General features: G+C 37.0%; 1 protein-coding gene across 1 annotated transcript; it reads left to right on the plus strand.

Annotated features, from left to right (window-relative positions):
* LOC130218475 (protein shisa-2) lies at positions 1-21,640 on the plus strand. Its single transcript, XM_056450670.1, has 2 exons — positions 1-987; positions 17,802-21,640. The coding sequence occupies exons 1-2, from the start codon at positions 684-686 to the stop codon at positions 18,380-18,382; spliced, it is 885 nt and encodes a 294-aa protein (XP_056306645.1). The 5' UTR covers positions 1-683; the 3' UTR covers positions 18,383-21,640.
* Positions 21,641-22,800: the final 1,160 nt, after the last annotated feature.

The raw sequence follows: 22,800 nt of genomic DNA on the forward strand, positions 1-22,800 counted from the left end.
GTGGGCTTCCACTTACCCCCTGGATGAAGGAGAGTTGTCAGTGGGTCATTCAGTCTATCAATGCCAAATGTGCACTGCCGGTCCTGCTCGAGATGTTGACAGCTGACTTCGCGCACTCTTCTGGAAATGAGTTGTTGCAGTTGAATGCTCTTGAATATTAATGAGCCGAACCTCCCAAAAACTTTTACAGAAAGTCGCATGATATGGATTAATGTGGAAAAACTTCCTTGACTGGTTTGTAAAAACGAGAGGAAACGAGCGTGTGGATTACAAGTGAAGTCAGTGTTTGTTGTTCAGTCTATCTCAGGGGAAGACATTTGAGTAGCGGCGACATGAGGATGCAAATGCAAAGTTTCTCACAGGAATATGGAATATTCTGAATTAAAGCTTTATGTGCTCGAAAACTCATCCCGTATGGCTTTTATGCGTTTTCACATTTGTCAATCCGAAACAAAGCTACTGGAAGTCTTGTGACGGCTGGGGTAAACAGTGGATACTTGTCTGGAGCCATTCTACTGGATCTATTGAATTATCCTCGGAATTTCTCTGCCCAATGACATTGCCAATATTGTTAGTTGGGTTCCTTTTTATAGCGTCTCCTCGTTTTATTAGATTTAGTTACCGAGTCATTAACTTATCTGGTCTAGACCAAAACCTGAGGTATTTTAGTGGTTTGTGACAGGATGCGGGGATGCACGGGATTCCCGATGGCCGTCACGGTGGTGTTGACACTTTTGACCGTCATGAACGTGAAGGCGAGCGGAGAGTATTGTCACGGGTGGCATGATGCCCAGGGCGCGTGGAGAGACGGCTTTCAGTGCCCGGAGCGCTTCGACAGCGCCGATGCCATCATCTGCTGCGGGAAATGCGAGCTCAGATACTGCTGCTCCAGCACAGAAGCTCGCCTGGACCAGGGCACATGTGATAACGACAAGCAGACACCAGACTCCAACACTGGCAACAAGGACGACAAAAACTCTGGGGCAGGTAAGCTGGAGTGCACTGCGCTGTTTTCTGCTAGAGCCACTTCCTCTGTCTGAAACAAATTAGGCAATTACTGTGTAATCGAATTGCACAGCGGTTTGGTTTAAATGGTTTAATTCAATAACTTGTAGAGCAGCAGCAGTGTGTAACATATATCGACCCACTTGTTTGCTTCAGGCGATTTGTAAAGGGAAAAAAAAAGTGAAAAGAAAGTTGGGTTGAATTTCGTTTAAATGAGGTTACAAAACCACATATGGGTCATTTTGTTGGTCTGTTTGTTTGTTTACAAGAATCGTTATAAGATTCTTTAGATTCCATTACTCTTGAGGAAATGAAGCCTCTTTTTGTGACTCTTTTTCGAATCAGTGAGTAGTTGTTAAATAATCGACTCAAACAATGGAGTTGATCCTTTCATTATTTTCGAAAAATATCCGTACATTTTGTGATTCAGATTTTTATTTTATTATTATTTATGTTTTTTTTATCTTAATTTTTCTTCTGACACCTTATACCCTTTAAACTTTTTATGAACATTTTTAGTCGTTTAAAGTTATGGATTGTTGTATAGTATGCTGCAAAACCATGGTAATGAACTGCCAGTACATTTTCTAGACTTATTTCTCTATATGTTACTTCTTATATATTATTTCAAACTACTAAAATGTTAGTAAATGTCACTTTGTTAAACTGTAAAGTTAAATTTTAACATCAAAAGTCAACAGAGCAGAGATCAACATCCCATAATGCAATTCACGACTAAATAAACGGAAAATACCAAATAGGAAACTGTTAATAAACAGATGTGTAGCAGACATTGAGGTATAGTTGGTTTTACATTAACACATTCATTCAGTCTCAACTTGTGACATGCTATCTATATTGTTTACCATGGTACGTTGAATATTCGATCTGAAATCACATGCAGGTAATACTTGAAAACAATATTAGCACCATTTAATTGACTGTGAACAATGTTGTACCTTGATAGTCATTCATATGATAGTCATTCATAATGAAGTGGACCATTTACTGAGTGGCTTTAAAGAGATACACATTTTGAATTTGTTGCTGTAAGTTGTAATTATATATATATATATATATATATATATATATATATATATATATATATATATATATATATATATATATATATCAAGTTTGCCTTCTGGCCTAGCTTGCAAATATCAACCCATTTAAATCTGCATCATTTCCCTTCGTCATTGTGTTTAAAGTTCTGCTAAATTCTGAAGTTGGGTTAGGCTTCATGCCCAAATTAGGCTACAAAAACTCCCAAGATTATTGTTGTTGGGTTGTTTATCTACATGAATCAATTTCAGCTCTTTTTGTGAATCACTTCTGAATCCTTTTACTGGTTACTGAGATAGTTGGACTCACTGACTGACCAGCTAGTTTTATTTTGACAATGACAGTTCAGTTATTTCAGACTCGAAATGAACCATATACAGTACTGTGTGGGTGTACAGAAAAAAAGTTTTATTGAAATAACTAGTATTGAATGGCAAGTAAATATTGACCCTCTTCAATTGGAGTATTCCCTTATATGTTGTGATAGTTTGTATATTAAAAAACAATTGATGTGGTATAAAAAAAATCCAAAACAAATGATGAACAGGGTCTTTTCATGAATCTAAACTAGTTAGGACTCACTGACCAAACAGCAAGTTGATTATTTCCTCATTTCCAATTTATAATGAACCACTTATTTGGTGTAGTTAAATATGCAAATTATGAGTTTTTTAATAAATAAGTACATATCAGCTCAATTAAATCTACCTTGCTTCCCTCAGGCATTGTACATAATGCTCTGCTAAATGAAAAAGCTGGGTTAAGCTAGTGCCCAAAGTAGGTTACAAACACACTTAAGTTTCTTGTTTTATGGCTGTTTATTTTCAAGGATCAGTTTAAGCTTCTCATTTACATTCAGTTCTTACTAAATGAATTATTCTAGGGAACAGAATAATTTTAATCATTTGGAGTAGTTAACTAAATTAATCAGAATTCACTGACTAACCAGCAACCTGATCATTTCTTCATTTCCAGCTGTTATGGAAAGATGTTATTATGCATAATTATGGGCTTTGTTGCAAGAAGTATAGGCTATTTTAGAATAACTATGCACATGAATGTTTTTATTTCCTTCAGGCCTTTTGGGTGCAAGTTTCCTTCAAGTAGGCCTATTAATTCACCCCAAAAATGAAAAGTTCTGTAATTCTCTCACCCTTCATTTCTATCTACTGTTAAAAAACACAAAAGAAGATATTTTGAAGAATGTTGGAAACCAGTATCTACTTACATCCATAGTGTATTCTTTTCCTATCTACTGTTAAAACACACAAAAGAAGATATTTTGAAGAATGTTGGTAACCAGAAGTTATTTACAGCCATAGTGCATTTTTCCTATCAACTGTTAAAAAAACAAAAGAAGATATTTTGAAGAATGTTGAAAACCAGTAGCCATTTACATCCGTTGTGTATTTTTCCCCCTATCGACTGTTACAAAACACAAAAGATATTTTGAAGAATGTTGAAAACCAGTAGCCATTTACATCTGTAGTGTAGTTTTTTCCTGTCTACTGTTAAAAAACAAAAGATATTTTGAAGAATATTGAAAACCTGTAGCTATTTACATCTGTAGTGTAATTTTTCCTATCTACTGTTAAAAAACACAAAAGAAGATATTCTGAAGAATGTTGGAAACTAGAAGTTATTTACAGCCATAGTGTGTTTTCCTATCAACTGTTAAAAAAACAAAAGAAGATATTTTGAAGAATGTTGAAAACCAGTAGCCATTTACATCCGTAGTGTATTTTTCCCCCTATCGACTGTTACAAAACACAAAAGATACTTTGAAGAATGTTGAAAACCAGTAGCTATTCGTAATGTATTTTTTCCCCTATCTACTGTTACAAAACACAAAAGATATTTTGAAGAATGTTGGAAACCTTTAGCCATTTACATCTGTAGTGTATTTTTTTCCTGTCTACTGTTAAAAGAACAAAAGATGATATTTTGAAGAATGTTGAAAACCAGTAGCCATTCACATCCGTAGTGCATGTTTTTCTATCTACTGTTAAAAAACAAAAGAAGATATTCTGAAGAATGTTGTAAACCAGAAGTTATTTACAGCCATAGTGTGTTTTCCTATCAACTGTTAAAAAAACAAAAGAAGATATTTTGAAGAATGTTGAAAACCTGTAGCTATTTACATATGTAGTGTAATTTTTCCTATCTAATGTTAAAAAACACAAAAGAAGATATTCTGAAGAATGTTGGAAACCAGAAGTTATTTACAGCCATAGTGTGTTTTCCTATCTACTGTTAAAAAAACAAAAGAAGATATTTTGAAGAATGTTGAAAACCAGTAGCCATTTACATCCGTAGTGTATTTTTCACCCTATCGACTGTTACAAAACACAAAAGATATTTTGAAGAATGTTGAAAACCAGTAGCTATTTACATCTGTAGTGTAATTCTTCCTATCTACTGTTAAAAGAACAAAAGATGATATTTTGAAGAATGTTGAAAACCAGTAGCCATTCACATCTGTAGTGCATGTTTTCCTATCTACTGTTAAAAAACAAAAGAAGATATTTTGAAGAATGTTGGAAACCAGTAGCGATTTACAGCCGTAGAGTCTTTTTTCCTATGGAAGTCAGTGGCTACTGTTTAAAGTTGTTTTATTTAGAAGAATCCTTTTTTAATCAGAGCTGAGAAATGAGAATCACTTCTTGTTCATGAACGACTCTCATGAACAAACTCTTTTTTGTGAATCCCTATGAATCATTTGGAGTAATTACTCACTAATGTAACTCAATTATCATCTTGTGTGGTAAAGAATAAAGATGTACAATGTGGGTGTTTCTATAAAGTGGTGTCTAATTTGTGCTAAATGTAATTATTTGATGACTAAAGCGATAGCTATAATTTACTGTGTTTGTGGCATACAAATTTTGAAATTGTATTTAGGTTATATTTCATATTTATAATTCTGGCTTCTTCAAAAGTACTGAAAGAGTACTGGAATCATTGAACCATTCAGTTTCTTGCGATTCTCATCTCCAAGCATAAGGGTTAAATGTCACTGCTATCCAGGTTTTGACAGCTGCAGTTAAATTAGCATCCAAATTGGCACCCAACCGTCCACTCACTCACAAATGGCAAATTGTACCGGGCACAGATATAAATAGCTGCTGTTTGTCCAAGCACAGTAAAGCACGCGCTCCGCCAGAAATTAGTGCGCGCAAACTCCAGTCGTCCGGTTACCCACGAAGATCAAGTTCAGACTTGACCGGATCCTTGTTGTGATGTGCTGACAGCCTCGTTCATAAAATAAGCCTCAATACTGCATCATTTCCTCCGCCTTTGTGCAAGTTCAAAAACCTTTAATTCTACTGGAGTCTCTTCAGCTGAACTGGAAGAAATGTGGGAACACCGGAGCAAGCAGTCCCAATTCTTATTCAGAAAATATTACCTAAGAGCAGGTTTAATATTTCAGTTTCTAATAGGCGCACACTTAAACTTGGATTGTTAAAAATGTTATTAAGCATAAAGGTTGTTTAACAAATATGGCTTAAGTTGTCACAATAAATGTTAATCTCCTTTATAAACCTGTCAAAGAGGATTTGATGGTAATTAATGGAATTCCCTCAGAGGTTAAGAAATTATTAGAAAATGATATAGTTCAAAATAAAAACTTAGATTTTAGTCTTAAATTGGAAGGTATAAATAAATATAAAAGAAAAAAATGTAATAATAATTATCTTAGGATGATTTGCCGAACTGTCAGTGTTCCTGGTACGTTGAATATTCGATCTGTAATCACATGCAGGTAATACTTGAAAACAATATTAGCACCATTTAATTGACTGTGAACAATGTTGTACCTTGATAGTCTTCATATGATTTCACCATTTAGAATTTGCAAAGAATATTTTTGTGAAATTATATTAAGGAGAAAGTCAGAATGTGCAAATCGAAAAACAAACTTGACCTCAATGAAGAGGACCATTTACTGAGTGGCTTTAAAAAGATACACATTTTGAATTTGTTGCTGTAAGTTGTAATTATATATATATATATCAAGTTTGCCTTCTGGCCTAGCTTGCAAATATCAACCCATTTAAATCTGCATCATTTCCCTTCGTCATTGTGTTTAAAGTTCTGCTAAATTCTGAAGTTGGGTTAGGCTTCATGCCCAAATTAGGCTACAAAAACTCCCAAGATTATTGTTGTTGGGTTGTTTATCTACATGAATCAATTTCAGCTCTTTTTGTGAATCACTTCTGAATCCTTTTACTGGTTACTGAGATAGTTGGACTCACTGACTGAGCAGCTAGTTTTATTTTGACAATGACAGTTCAGTTATTTCAGACTAGAAAGGAACCATATACAGTACTGTGTGGGTGTACAGAAAAAAGGTTTTATTGAAATAACTAGTATTAAATGGCAAGTAAATATTGACCCTCTTCAATTGGAGTATTCCCTTATATGTTGTGATAGTTTGTATATTAAAAAACAATTGATGTGGTATAAAAAAAAAATCCAAAACAAATGATGAACAGGGTCTTTTCATGAATCTAAACGAGTTAGGACTCACTGACCAAACAGCAAGTTGATTATTTCCTCATTTCCAATTTATAATGAACCACTTATTTGGTGTAGTTAAATATGCAAATTATGAGTTTTTTAATAAATAAGTACATATCCCTTCAGCCATTGGTTTTTAGAGATCACAATTTCAAGATGTCAACTGGATTGAGACTTTTAAGAGTTCCAGACGTTTTTGTATAACAAATAAAATTAGAAAGGTATCATTTAATATCGTGTTTATCCTCTAATGATTACCAAATTTTGTAAAGATGTTGATTTAAATTGTTTTGGTGTAATTTTATTGTTAGGCAAGTATGGATATTGCATTGGAATTCAAATAAAAAGATGTTTCATTTTCTTTATGAGAATGCAGTTGACTTAAAAAATTGGTATACTAGTAATTTGGAATGTATGGAATTTGTTTTATTTTTAAACATAAATGGGCAGTGAAAAAAACAAATTTTACTCACTTTAAAATAGAAATAGGTCATTACTTATGTACGATAAAACAAACAAAAAATACCAAAGCAAAAAGAAGTGTTAATTATCTTAAAGCCTTAAATCTTGTTTGAATAATTGTTTTTTTTTTTTCTTTCTTTTCTTTGTACATTGTATTTATTTTGATGTCAATTTGATGTTATGGTATTGCCCTTGTATGTTTTGTGTTCTGAAATTGCAATAAAAAAATAAAAAAATAAAAGTGAATCTCCTATTAACAATAATGGAAAAGTGGAACAGTTAATGTATATGGCAACAAACATATTAATATCAAAATACATTTCTATTTTAATGTTTCCAAATAATTAAAAAATATATGTGTATAAGCATGGCTCAAATATCGAAGTATGCTGAATTAGTGTAATATTTCCATATTTAGGTAAAAATGAAACCATACTGACCTGCTCTTATTCTAAATAATGACTAATTTTATTATGAATGATTAAAACAAATGGATAAAACATATTTTAATTAATTTAAAGTGTCATTTGATTAAATGGCAAACTATTCTTGTTCTAAATATGGCTGACAAGTTTGTTTTTTAATATAAAAAGGTTTTTAGAGACGTCTAATGATGCATATCTGAAAAGCAAAAGGAAATGGTGGTCTGCTGCAGCATGTGGGCATGAGCTTTGACAGAGCCTGTCTGGCAGTTGAAGACTTGGCTCCATTTGGACAATAATGCAACAGGTGTGAATGCATGTTAAGGGGCCCCAAACCTTTTAAGGACATGAGAGGGGCTTTGCTGTCATCCACGATCGGCAGTGAACTTCAGTATTACTTTGACTAAGTCCATTAATAACATTCTTGATTCGCGCACAATAAAAATATAGCAGATCAACATACAGCTTGTTTTTTTATCTAATGTGTTAGATTGAACCGGCATGTTCTTGTTTGGTTCTCTTGGTTCATTTGGTCTGAAGTCAAAAAGAATATGATACATTTAGTCCTGGTTTAGTTTAAATGACAGTGTGATTGGTAAGACTGAACATCAAGATACAAAATACACTTTAGTCTGTGTTGTATTCATATTCCAGCCAAACAGCACTAGAGTTTATTTTAAAGCATACTAAGACACATTCTGGGTGGCACGGTGGCTCAGTGGCTAGCTCAGTGGGTTAACTAAATTGGCTGTAGTGTATGAGTGTGTGTGAATGTAAAAGTGTATGAGTGTTTCCCAGCTCTGGGTTGTGGCTGGAAGGGCTTCCGCTGCATAAAACATGTGCTAGCCCGGAATAGTTGACGGTTCATTCTGCTGTGGCGACCCCTCGATAAATAAGGGATTAAGCCAGAGGTGTCCAAACTTGGTCCTGGTGGGCCGGTGTCCTGCATAGTTCAGCTCCAACTTCCTTCAACACACCTCCCTGGAAGTTTCTAGTATACCCAGAAAGAGCTCGATTATTTGGTTCAGGCGTGTTTAATTTGAGTTGGAACTAAAATATGCAGGACACCGGCCCTCCAGGACTGAGTTTGGACACCCCTGGACTAAGCCAAAGGAAAATGAATGAACGAAGACCCATATTTCAGTGGTCAATGATTATTACAGACATTTAATGCCTCGTGACTAAACAAAGGGTGCTAATGTGAGCATGCAAATTGACATGGAAAATAGCCAACCAATGAGTGCTTTGGTTCACGTGCCTTAAGCTGCTGAAGCAACAGGAAAACATGACTTTGTAAAGCTTAAGCATGAGCCGTCATGCTGAGCACACACATTGCAGATAAAATAGGATTCAATGGTGAGTTTTATTTCACTTAAAGTCGCCATTAAACGGATGTTAAGATTGTCCTTGTTTTCTGCTATCATGACATGCATCTATTTGATACGGTCCTTAAATTAGGAAAAATGTAGGGCAGTGCATGATTTCATTCTTCGAGAAGAAAATAGATTGCGTAAAACATATGCCGGAATAGTTGGTGGTTCATTCCGCTGTGGCAACCTCTGATAAATAAGGGACAAAGCTGAAGGAAAAATAATGAAAACCCATGAACAAAGGGTGCTAATGCGAGCATGCATATTGATGTGGAAAACAGCCAACCAACGAGTGCTTTGGTTAACGTGCCTTGAGCTGCTGAAGTTACAGAAAAACATGACTTGGTGAAGCTCAAGATTCAATGGTGAGTTTCATTTCACTTAAAGACAGCTTAAAACGGAAGTTAAGATTGTCTTTTTTTTTGCTATCATGACATGCATCTACTGGTCTGAAATGAGAATAAAATGCAGGGCAGTGTGTGAATTCGTTCTTTAAGAAGCAAAAAAGTTGCTAATAAAATGAAGAAAGACTGACAAATGGAAAAATTCAGAGCAGAAAGAAGACATGCACTGATAGCCTTGCCATAAAGGAAATCCATGTGAACAGGAAGTGAAGTGAAGTCATTTTGAGGGGGAAGGACGGTTATGTTATTTGATTAGTTTTAAGTTCATGAGGGTGAATTCATTTTTACAAAATAATGAAATGCACAGATACATTGTTTATAACAAGAACTACTACTTACATATACAGATATAGGGTTGCACGATACTGGAATTCGGTAACAATCGATACTGAAATTATAAAAACGTCCATTTCCAGCTAACATTTGAGCGCTATTGAGCACGTTCTTAAACACCAGGGACACAGGAGCGTTTCAAAGCCGTGATTCATCAGCAGATCACTCATATGTCAGCTTGTAGACAAAGCAGCTGATTGACGTGACTTTGAAATGCTCCAGTGTCTCTGCATCTGTGGTTACACTTAGTAAACAGCGTTGAGTCCAGTGAACCGATGACCTTCACGGCTAATCACAGTCAGTTCTATTGAGCATGTGACCACAATGGCAAATCATCACTGTTTAAGAACTTTGATTGTTTCTTTGGTGCACCGCGATGCAGACCTGGACAGTTCGGTAGCGGTTCAATAATAATCATAACCGGTTATTATGTACTGATGTCATTTATCTCATATGAGATATGTCGCCGTAGACTTACTATGGCAAAGGAGGCGAGCACGAGTATTTACAATGCTCCAAATACTTAAAAATGTAGAAACTACACAATTTCACTGCATGTGTGTTTGCTGGACAGTCTTTCACTGACACTTACAGCAGAAGCCCCTATTTCACAGCGATTGAGAAAAGGAAAGTAACTTAAACTCCATTTTTCTCTCTCTCACACACACACACACAGACACACACACACACACTGTGGCCCATTTGACCTGCTGGCGGGATTTTTCCTCTCCTCTCGCTTGTTATAGTGATACTTCTGGATACAGACACGAGCACGTGTCTGAAGAGTTTTCTCCACCGCGTCTATCATGGATCAGCTGTGATCGCCGCTGCCGTTTATCAGTGTCACTCATCTGTGTAGAGAGCCAATGCACAAGAGCTAATCGCAGCCCTTTCTGTTGAGAATCAAAGGGGTGTAAGAAAGAACTTGGTAGACGGCTCAGAAAGCGAGCGGGATATTTATATTTGTTTATTTGCTATAAATGCTCGTGTTGTTTAAAGGTACAGTTTATATATCTGATTGTTTGTATTAAAGGCCAAAATTGTATTACAAATAGTTTATATATATATATATATATATATATATATATATATATATATATATATATATATACATATACACACATATACACATTTTAATACAAGACTTGCTGTGCTGGGAAAAAATATAAAACTGTATTGAAAGCATCGTCAGTGCACCGAGATATCGAATTGAACCGAATCGATGGCATAATAATCGTAATCGAACCCAACCGTGAAAGAAGTGAAGGTTCACACCTCTATTCAATAGTGCTCAAACATTAGCGGGAAATAGGCGTTTTTAGAATTTCAGTATCGATTGGTACCGAATTTCAATATCGTGACAACACTATAAAAATAAGAAAAGAAATTTGGATTTGATGGCGACTTTAATGTTCTTTCATGGTTTGTAAATTTTTCCCCAAACTTCGCTTTAGTAGAGAAGGTTAAACAGAAAAGGTAAAGGATTATGTGTTAAATACATTCCAGCTAAGACTGAGGTATTTCTGTTTAGCAGCATCTAATATTGGGAAGAGATTTTGTACGTTCAATTGGTTCACTGCCATCAATGACGAAAAATGTCATGAAGAAAACGCTGCGATAAGCGCAAGCAATAATTGTCCTGGTGTTATTTTAATAATTAAATGAATACTAACAGAGCAATCCCAACCAAGGTTAACTTTAATCAAACCAAACTTTCAATTAAATTCAATTCACCTTTATTTGTATAGCGCTTATACAATGTAGAGTGTGTCAAAGCAGCTTCACATAAAAGGTCATAGTAAATAATAAATAGGAACAGTGTAGTTCAGTTTGTAGTGTTTAAGTTCAGTTCAGTTTAGCTCAGTTCAGTGTGGTTAAAAAAATCACTACTGAGAGTCCAAACACTGAAGAGCAAATCCAACGATGCGCAGTTCTATAGATCCCGAACCATGCAAGCCAGTAGCGACAGCGGAGAGGGAAAAAACTTCACTAAATGGTGAAAGTGAAGAAAAAAAACCTTGAGAGAAACCAGACTCAGTTGGGCACGACCATTTTAATTTCTCCGCTGGCCAAACGTCTTGTGCAGAGCTGCAGTCTCAGTGGCGGAGACTGGAAGCTGGCCTCATCGAAGACTCGTCTGTCTCTGGAGCGTCACAGGAATCAGTCTCATGTTCTCACCTCCTCCATGACCACCACAGTAGCTGCTCAGGATACGGCCTGGTCCAGGATATGGAAACCTTGGGATCATCTCGTCGTTGGTCTTCGATCAGATCAGTGACTCTGCATAGTCTGAGGGCCTCGGGAAGAGTATCCCCAGGTGGAAATGGAGAATAAAGAAAATAATTAGCGTAGCTGCTGTTCATAGTGTATATAAACAAGGTGCAGAAACCTGTGTGGAAGCCCGCTAAGTGGTGCACTGAGTGTATGCTTTACTAAACAGATAGGTCTTTAATCTAGTTTTGAATTGGGAGAGTGTGTTTGAGCCTCGGACGTTATCAGGAAGGCTATTCCAGAGTTTAGGAGCTATAAATGAGAAGGCTCGACCTCCTTTACTCGAGTTTGCTATTCTAGGTACTACCAGAAGCCCTAAGTTTTGAGACCTTAAAGAGCGAGTTGGATTGTAGCGAGACAGAAGATTGGTTAGATAAACAGGAGCTAGATTATTTAAAGCTTTATATGTAAGAAGCAATATTTTAAATTCAACACGAAACTTAACAGGCAGCCAGTGTAAGGAGGATAAAATTGGGGTGATGTGATCAAATTTTCTAGACCTGGTAAGAACTCTGGCAGCTGCATTTTGTACTAATTGAAGTTTGTTAATAGAGGATGCTGGGCAGCCAGAAAACAGTGCATTACAGTAGTCCAGCCTAGAAGTCATAAAAGCATGGACTAGCTTTTCTGCATCTGAGATGGATAGCATACTTCGTAACTTAGCGATATTTCTCAGATGAAAGAAAGCAGTTTTTGTGACATGGGATATATGATTTTTAAAAGATAAATTGCTGTCTAATATGACACCCAGATCTTTTATAGTAGAGCTAACGCTAACTTTGTATCCCTCTAATTGTAGGTCGAGTTGTTAGATCTGCTGTGTACAGGATTTAGGCCCAATAAGTAATAATTCTGTTTTGTCTGAGTTTAAGAGAAGATAATTGTTGGTCATCCAGTCTTTAACATCTTTAATACACTTAATTAGCTTGGATAGTTTAGACGTCTCGTCAGGTTTAGTTGAAATATATAATTGAGTATCATCTGCATAGCAGTGAACGCTGATCCCATGTCTTCTAATAATGTCTCCCAGGGGTAGCATGTATATTGTAAACAGCAAAGGGCCTAAAACTGATCCTTGAGGCACCCCGTATTTTACTGGGCTGATTTGTGAAGGCTCTCCATTAATATTCACAAACTGGTAACGGTCAGCTAAGTATGACTTAAACCATTGTAGGGCCTGTCCCTGGACACCAGTAGACTTTAAGCGATTAATGAGGATACCGTGGTCAATGGTGTCAAATGCCGCACTAAGATCGAGTAGAACTAATAGCGAGATGCACCCTTGGTCAGCAGCTAAGAGTAAATCGTTGGTTATTTTCACTAATGCAGTTTCTGTACTGTGATGAGCTCTGAAACACTTCAAAAACATTGTTCGTCTGCAGAAAGGAGCATAATTGAGCAGAAACTACTTTTTCTAGTATTTTAGATATAAATGGAAGATTTGAAATAGGCCTATAATTAGCTAAGTTGCTGGGGTCCAGTTGTGGTTTCTTATTAATAGGTTTAATAACAGCTAGCTTGTAAGGATTTGGAACATGGCCTAAAGATAAAGAAGAGTTGATAACGTTAAGAAGAGGTTCTCCTATAACAGGTAGCAATTCTTTCAGTAACTTTGTTGGAATTGGGTCCAACATACACGTAGCTGGTTTAGAGCTATTTATAATTTTGTCTAGCTCTTCCTGTTCTATGGTTTTAAAGCACTGTAGGTTATTTTGATTCAATGGAATATTTACTGGACCTGAAGTATAAGGCGGTGCAGAAAGTTTAATATCTCCTATTTTCTGTCTAAAGCCTTCTATTTTATCACTGAAAAAATTCATGAAGTCATCACTACTTATTTGCGGTGGAACATTTTGTTCCAAAGATGACCGATTATTTGTTAATTTAGCAATGGTGTTAAATAAGAATCTAGGATTGTTATGATTATTTTCTATCAGTTTGCGGAGGTGCTCAGCCCTGGCAGATTTTAAAGCCCTCCTATAGCTGGACATACTGTCTTTGTACGCAATTCTAAAGAGTTCTAAATTAGTTTTTTTCCATTTACGTTCCAGGGCACGGGTTGCTGTTTTGAGAGCGCGGGTATGACTATTATACCATGGTGTAGTTTTATTCTCTCTAGCCTTTTTTAGTTTGATGGGTGCCACAGTATTTAGAGTGCTAGTAAAGATGGCATCCATACTGCTGGTTACTACATCAAGGTCATTTGCGTTTGCGGGTGCATTTCGAAGTAGAGAAAGATCAGGTAAGTTATTTATAAATTCATCTTTGGTGGATGGAACAATAGTTCTACTAGGGCGATATATCGGAGCGGATCTGCTAATTTCAGGTAAACACAGCTTATATAGTAAGAGGTAGTGGTCTGCAAACCTGCCAAGTGTGAACAGAACACACCCTGAAGGACACATAAAACTACATATTCTACATGATTCAACTATTAAAGCTATTGAAAAATGGTGTCACTTTCCGTCTCATATGACACTTTGAAATATAAAAAGTGTAATGTCACTCGGGAGCAATAAATCTATCGAATAACCTGTAGTATAACAGATTCTCTATTGTTTTTCCACACACGTTTGTACTGTAAAAAAAAAAAAAGTGTTTCAACTGCCAAAAACGCGCTGATTTTGAAAACATGCACGCAAACTCGAAGCTTGCCAAAATTCAGGTCATTTAATCAGAAATTCCACTGTTATAGTAATAACCACCAAAGCACAAAAGAGCTCCTGTGAAAATGACTCCCCTGTCATTCTGCTCAGCAATCATGTCCTTGATTTAATATTGTTATAATAAATCACTGAACAGAGGCTGTGTTTTCAGGTTACAGCTCTGTAAGTGCACCTATAATAAAATCAAAAGCCAGTTTGCATGGCTATTACGCATGATTTGATTCAGCTCAATTATACAGGGTGTGAGATCCTGACCAGATACAACAAAGTGAATGCGGTAAGCCTCCTCCGGCCCATCAGATGTCTAATTAAGCTATACAGGTCAATTTTAATGCAGAGTTACCTGTCTAAAAAAGCGAGTGCACGATCAGGCAGCAAGGGCAGTGAGGTCACCGCCGGTTGCAGGAGATTAGAGCAGATCAAAACTGTCTTAATAAGTGTTAATGAGGGGCCCCGGACCCCTGGGGACAAGTCAATGGTGCAACATCTCGTCTTTCATTTTCCAAATCCCTTCATCTCACGTGGGCTGCCAGGTTACCCATCTGTGAGCATGTGAGCGTTCTTTTCTCGTATTTAAAGTCACACATGCATGCAGCATTGTATAATACGTCAACAGGTTTCTGCATTGCTTTAGGCTTCCAAAAGTATTCTTCATTTTAAGGGTGTCGAAGTTACATTAAGCTCAAGCCCACTACTGATTTCCTAGTCTTGCTTGTGGCAGTGGAAGTACAATAACTTCAGATGCTACTGGAGTTTGAAAAGAATACAGGCTTTCTAAAGAGAAGAAAAACATTGCTCAAGGGCTATACACAAACAAAACTCCCCCAATCCTGCTACCCGGCACTTTTCTCTATTTTCGTCATTAGGGAGGCCAGATACATACTGTAACTTTATACTTTCTAATATCAATGGCAGGGAATGCAGCTGGATGGCCTAAATACATCATGAAGGTTGTATTACATGCAACGCATGAAAAAAAACAACAAAAAAAACAAGGTATTAAAACTTTATGAATGATACCTGACATCTTGCAGCATGTTTGGTGAAGAGATTAAATTTTCTAACTGACCTGATTTTCACCTGATGATAAAGTGGGCAAAACAAAAATCCCAAAGAAAGCAGGGAGGCCCAGCTATATTTGGTTAGATTTGGGTGAGCAAACAACCTCCTAGCTTCTCTAGACTGTGACTAATGATCACAAATGTGATAAAACACACACACACACACACGCGCACAAAAAAACATTAAGTACAAATGAGTACAAAACAACAATCACTATTTCCAATGACATGAACAGGATCTTTTTAAGAACTCATTCAGAAACAAAGCACCTGAAACTTACCCCAGCAGACACAAGACGTCAACATGGCGTCAGATTGACATTGTACCCCAACGTCGTGGGTTGATGTCAGAACCCAACGTCAATGTCCAACGTCAAACCTAAAATCAACCAATTACCAACATTTAATGATGATAAATCTTGATATTATGTACACGTTATCATTATGACATCTATCAGACGTTGGATTATGGTTGCCATATCGCACAAATAAATATCAGTATTTGACGTCAATATGATGTTGGTTTAAAATGTTGGCTCGACGTTGGATTTTGGTCACTTTCTAACACAACCTAAAATCAACCAAATATCAACGTCATTTGATGTCGTTCTTGGCCGTCAAGATAACGTTGTCCTTAGACACTGGCTAGACATTGAATTTTGGTCACCTGACATCACGACCTAAATCTAACCTAATGTTAACGTCTTAGGACATTGTGTGCCTGCTGGGACTATTTAGGATGCTATTAAGAACTGCTGCTTTTGTCAATATGTTCACAAGTGGAGGCTTCCAAATACCGGTGTAAGCAGTGTCTAAAACATTTTGAGCTTGTCTACTTTAATCTACTTCCAGAGGCAGTGGAAAGTGCATTAGACCGGATTATGTTGTAGAATACACTAATGTGGTCAAATGTAAATAAACATTCTGCCTACTGAGCAAACATGTGAAAGTTATGGGAAGTGTTGTGAGAAAGCGCACAAAAACAAGGTATTCATTCAAGGTATTCATACCTGGTACCTTGGTACGCTGAACCAAAACACTCAAATTACAGTCAAAATCGTAGTCCAGCCACATTCTTTTCACTTGCTTGTTTACTTTCCTGTACTCTCATTAGCTGCAGACCTTGGGTTTGTTCAGTATTAAAGGAATACTCCACTTTTTTTTTGCAATAGGCTAATTTTACAAATCCCTAGAGTTAAATAGATGAGTTTCATCATTTTTTAATCTATTCAGCCTATCTCCAAGTCTGTCGGAAGCTAAATTTCCAAAAATATTTCTTTTCTTAACATTATGCAGGATCTGAAAGTAGTCCCGACGCTGCATAATATCATTGCGCCTGCTGCACCCTGGGTATAGTTTAGAGCAAAAAGTAGGGCCCAAAAGTATTATGCAGGATCTGAAAATAGTCCCGACGCTGCATAATATCATTGCACCTGCTGCACCCTGGGTATAATTTAGAGCAAAAAGTAGGGCCCCGAAAGTATAGTTTAGAGCAGAGATGCCCAAAGTAGGGCCCATGGGCCAAAGTTAGCCCATTGTAACCTTTGATTTGGCCCACCATCCAATTTGAGAGGAGAGTGAGGATGGAGAGTTGGGTAGAATGCCTTTAACAGAGATTGTCATTTCTAATTGGCGTAACATTTTTTGTTTGTTTGTTTGTTTTATTGCTGAGCTACAAAAAAGCAAACTCCAATTAATTGTTGTAAATTAATCTACAGTTTTTAAAATGTAAATACTGTCACTCGATAGATAGAAGACCAGGAAGAAGACATTAGTAAGCAAATCAAGGCAAAATCTAGTGTACCTCCATTCTGTTATAAATGAGATTGTTTTTACTGTAATAAATTCATTATAAACGTAAAAAAATATGCTGTATTAGTTAATATAAAGGAATGTTGTCTAGTTATTTTAAAATATTATTCAATAAATTAGGAAATTACACATGGCAACTATATTTAGCTTTGGCCCACTAGCCTCAATCAAGTTTGGTTTCAGGCCCTTCATGGCTTAGAGCCATATCAGCCTAGAAAATTTCCCATCGGCCTTAGTACAAGATACAATTACAGAAGAGTCCAGCGTAAAATAGGAAAATGGTCAAAACTGATTTTTGGAAATTTTTGTAGAAAACAACATGGTAGTGCTCAGGCAAACATATTCTAATGAATTTATTTATGTGATGAATTAACAAAATACCATTTTCTTTTCTGCTTTCCCTCTGCAGTACCCATCTACGTGCCCTTTCTGATCGTCGGCTCTGTCTTTGTGGCGTTTGTTCTGGTGGGCTCTGTTGTTGCTGTATGCTGTTGCCGCTGTCTGCGTCCCAAACAGGAGCCTACATCAGGTGGCGGTTCAGGAGGAGGGTCGAGCAGCGCCCGTGTCCTGGAGACAATTCCCATGATGGCCAGCACTGGCACCTCTCGAGGCTCGTCGTCCCGCCAGTCCAGCACAGCTACTTCCTCCAGCTCTTCAGCTCCTCCTGCCGCTCCCCGTCCCGCTCCAGCTCCTCTGCTGCGAGCCCAGGCGTCCTGTTGCCTTCCGCCAGATGCCAGCGTGTATGTAAACATGCCCACCAACTTCTCTGTACTAAATTGTCAGCAGGCCACTCAAATTCTTCCTCATCAAGGCCAGTTCCTGCATCCTCAGTATATCGGTTTCGCCCACCCTGTAGCTCCAGCTGCGGCCTTTTTAGACCCCACTCAAGCAGGCTACCGGCCGTTACAGTCTCCGTTCCCTCCACCAACCAGTGTGGCTAGTGTGGCAAGTATAACCGGGGATCACAAACACCCTCCGGTTACCATGTGAAACCCAACGGGACCTTTGTAGGAGACATGTCTGAATTTAAATTACAAGAAGAACACACAAAAGATCAGTTCAGGGCCCAAAAATGAGTCATGCCTGGTTGTGGGCTTGTGCCACACAAATGAAACTCATACTGGTGCTTATTCTAACATGTAGATTTTTGTGTGACGTAAAGAAGTAAAGAGTTGACCTGGAATGGAAGATCTTGGAAATCGCATTTGTTTTCGTATTGTGGCAAACCTCCAAGTGAAATGGCTTCTCAAACAAGAGGAAATGTTGGACGGGGCTTGGTTTTGTTCTTTGGGAATTGATCGGATGATTGTGGCTTGCTATTGGATGATCTCATGTGATTGACAGGTTGCCCCACCCCTTGCACAGATGAGCACATCATTAAACGAGATGACGTTGAAAGACGGAGAGAAGTTATTTCTGTTAAAAAATTATGAAGACATGAAAATTTGAAAAAAAGTGCAAAGGTAAATCATCTACAGTTTAATTAACATGGAAAATTCCATAAACTATAAGTGTAACGGAGGCCAGCTGGTGAAATACTATGCAGGTAAACCTCACTCCTCTGACCTTAAAAGGTGCAAGAGTGACAGACGCTAGCGGCCATGGTCTTTAGCCTCCTTGTTAGAGCAACCGACTCCCATACAAAGAATCACGGGTTCGATCCCAGCTCAGAACGAGATGGGTGCAGTTGGACCGGTGGATTATTTGTGGGGGCTCGTCCGGGATGGGAGTGAGGTTTATGGGGTGAGTGTAACAGAGGCCAGCTAGCGAAGAGCAGGTAAACATCACTCCTCTGACTTCAAAAAGTGCTTTAGCGACAGACGCTAGAGGCCATGGTCTTTAGCCTCCTTGTTAGAACAACTGACTCCCATACAAAGAGTCACCGGTTTGATCCCAGCACAGAACGGGATGGGTGCAGTAGGACCGGTGGTTACATAAGAATGCTCAACTCAAAAAAAATTGTGTGTTCAATGCCTTGAAAAGTGCTAAAAGAAGCGCGTGCGTGTACATATGCGATGTATATATGTGTTGTATAACCGTGCATGTGTGCTGTATGCGTGACTGTATAGATGTGTTGCTTTATGAGATGCTGTACGTGAATGTGTGTGTGTGTGTAGTGCACTATATGTTGTATGTAATGGGAATCGCAGGTGCTGTAATGTGAAAAACAGTCCTGGCTCCCTGTTGGATGCTTAAACTCTAATGAAGTGAACACAGGACACAGACTGTGACGCTCCACCTACTGCAACACACTCACATTTTCACATACACACACATTTACATTCTACACAATCGTAGCCGCTTTTGTATTGCCAAGGAACAGAACAGAAAATATACAAAAATATAGGCCCTGTGTTTGGAAAAGCGATGTGCGAAGGTGTGTGTCGCTGAGATCAGCGGTCTTCTGAAAGCACCAGAGTCAATTACGCAGTAAAAACCGTCTGCCAAACTGTTCCCCTTCACTAAGTCTCTGCCTTGTGAAAGGACTGTGTTTGTGTGCCACTTTTCCTCCCCTTCTGTTAGCATAAGGTACACTCGAGGAGTAGCAAAAGGGTTCCAGGGCATTTCATTTGGAGTGGGTTTCTTTCAGCACGCTCAATGGTGGCAGTTTAGCGAGGAAAGAAAAGTCCCAGACTCCTTCAGCAAAAGGCCGGCGCCCCTCTGAACTCCTTAAACTTAGAAGCTGGCATAACAATCACAATCAAATTAGTAGTCGGCTGATTTAAAATAAACAGCCTGTAAGGGTTTTGGAAGTTAAAAGGTTGTTTTTACTTTCAAACTGGTGACTTTCTTTCATCTGTGGGACACAAAAGAAGAGGTTTTAAAAATGTCTGTTTCTGTCTATACAGTGAAAGTCGGTATTGTTACTGTTGACTTCTCTCTGAAAAATGCAGGGTTCCAGACAATTTATTTATGTGGCCCAATACAAATTCATTAAGTTATCTTAACAAATTCAAGTGGATTAAACATAAAACAATTAAGTTGTCCTAAAAAAAATCTCAAGAATTGCTGTTTCTGATCAATTAAAATAAGTAGTTTGAACAAGCATCAAAATAATTTTTCAGTGTAAAACTAATAAAAGTGTTTGTTTGTTTGTTCACTAAAATAATACAGAAATTAAATATAAAGCTGAGGTGAAAATTAAAAATATAACTGAAAAATTACAGCTAAATAAAAAACAAAAAAATGCTTAAAATAGCATAACAAATGTTAAGACAGAAATAAATGAACACTAAACAGAAATAAAAAGTTCTATATTTTTATAAATATAGGTGGAATATACATATTTTTTTTAAAATACGTCTAGTTTTCATCAACTTACATTTTGGTTTTCATTACACAAAAATGACTGTTTCTAGCTTAAATTAAAATATATTTATATCAGTCAATGTTCATTTTATTTTTGTGTTACAAGATTACAACTCAATGGTTTTAGTTTTAGTAACCTATACACCTTTAAAATTCAGAGATTGCACGGTAGGGCTCGGTGATAAATCCTAAAGTAATCAAACTCAACATTCAGAACCTATAATCGGTCTATAATTCTTCCATGTCGATTTTTTCGATTGATTGATTTTATTTGACAATTCTAACAAAAATATACAAACAAGTCCAGTTAGACCAATTCATACAATATTTCAAAAACTGTCGAGGATAAAGTACACAAAAAAGCCACGGTCTTATTTCCATTGTGGTCCTCGATATTTTTTTAAATTAACGAGCAAATCATAAATGGAATGGAAACATCATCAGCTCAGCAACTCAGCACAACAAAATCCTCAACATCAACTATAAAACAACCACTTTTTAATTTCCCTTTAAAAATCACTCTCAATTTGAATCTCTTTAAAAATCGTGGGCAAAGCATTCTAAACAGCAGAGCTAGTACACAAAAAAGAATTTCTACCTGATTCACTCTTAAATCTATATGGATAAATTTCCCTGTTACGTGCTCTTGTAGAATGACAATGTACCTCACTAACTAAAACGTAATAATTAAGGAAATATTTTGGGACCATTTTCTTTAAAATCTTAAAAACCATCACTAATTTTAAAAATGTTACCCTATTCTCAACTTTTAAAATATTACTTTGGCTATAATGTTTATTCTTTAAATGTGTCAGTGGAGGTACTTTCATAACAATTCTACACAACTTATATTGGCCGTCTGCAATTTATTTTTCATTTTTTAGAACTACCGCTGTACCAAAAGCTGCAGCATAGTCAAAGTATGGCTGCACTAATGCACTTGCTAAAAAAGTGTGGGTATCTAGGAGCTCTGCCTGTCTTGCTAAAAACCTAATTCTAGAACAAGTTTTTGAACGGACTACAACAGCCATCTTTTCACCTGTCAAATTACTATCTAAAACACAACCCAAATATTTCACTTCCTGTTTTGGAGTAATAATTTGATCCCCTACTTTTATCTCTGACCCGACACATTTTCTTAGTTTCGCAGCTGAACCAAATAAAATAAATTCAGTTTTACCCAAATGTAAGGACATTTTATTAAGGCAAAACCATTCAGAGACTTCCTCAATTTGTTTACTCTATTCATTTTCAATAAATTCCCTCCTCTCATGAGACACTATTATTGCTGCATCATCCGCATATAACAAAAGCTTATTTGAACACCATCACCATCATTGATTACCATCCCTACGGCATGTGAAGTCACGTGACTGTTCATTTTAGGCAATGTGTGCTTTAATTTCAGTTGATCAACGTTGATGTTCAGTAAATAATCATAGATAGTACATAGTGTGTGTTTCCTTCATTTAATTTAAAATCAAGTAATACACCCTTCGTTCAAAACTCTCTGACTTGTAATATGTGAGCATATTTACTGTACAAAACTTGTCCATGAACTTTGAGGGTAAAAAAAAGATAAAATAAATGAAATAATAGTTCATTAATCGTAATTGAGTTGATTTTAGGCCAAATCGCCAAGCCCTTTTGTACAGACAAATAAAATCTTTAGGATATCAGTTTGTGTTCCACAGACAGAAAGTCACACAAGTTTGGAAGAACAAGTCATAATAAACCGGATTTCTCCATGAAAAGTAGCAAAAACCTGACTCAACTACATATGGGTGATTTACGCACACATCAGACTTTCTGTGTTTGTGAAACTGAGTGAGTATTTGCTGTCTCTCTGAGAGCAGGGTCTTTTACATGAAATATATGAATAATAATAAATATTTTGGGAAACTGTGAAGTGTCACTGGGTTGTTTGTAAGAGATGCTGAGTGCTGCTGTCAGCGGTCTGTGTGGCGTCTCAAATGAAGACGTGTTTGCGCCGCTGCCATGGCTAAATTAAACCTGAGCGCTCCGGTTACACATAGACTTTCATCACTCTCAACACTCATGATGAAACCGAGACCACCGCATGCTCGCATCAGTCTTTG

Source organism: Danio aesculapii, chromosome 24, assembly GCF_903798145.1.
Source record: "Danio aesculapii chromosome 24, fDanAes4.1, whole genome shotgun sequence".
Taxonomy (NCBI): Eukaryota; Metazoa; Chordata; class Actinopteri; order Cypriniformes; family Danionidae; genus Danio; species Danio aesculapii.

Excerpts from the sequence above, each read along its gene's own strand:
- LOC130218475 (XM_056450670.1), top strand. The coding sequence starts at position 684 with ATGCGGGGATGCACGGGATTCCCGATGGCCGTCACGGTGGTGTTGACA. Across the intron at positions 988-17,801 it reads CGACAAAAACTCTGGGGCAG|TACCCATCTACGTGCCCTTT; the intron begins GTAAGCTGGAGT and ends TTCCCTCTGCAG.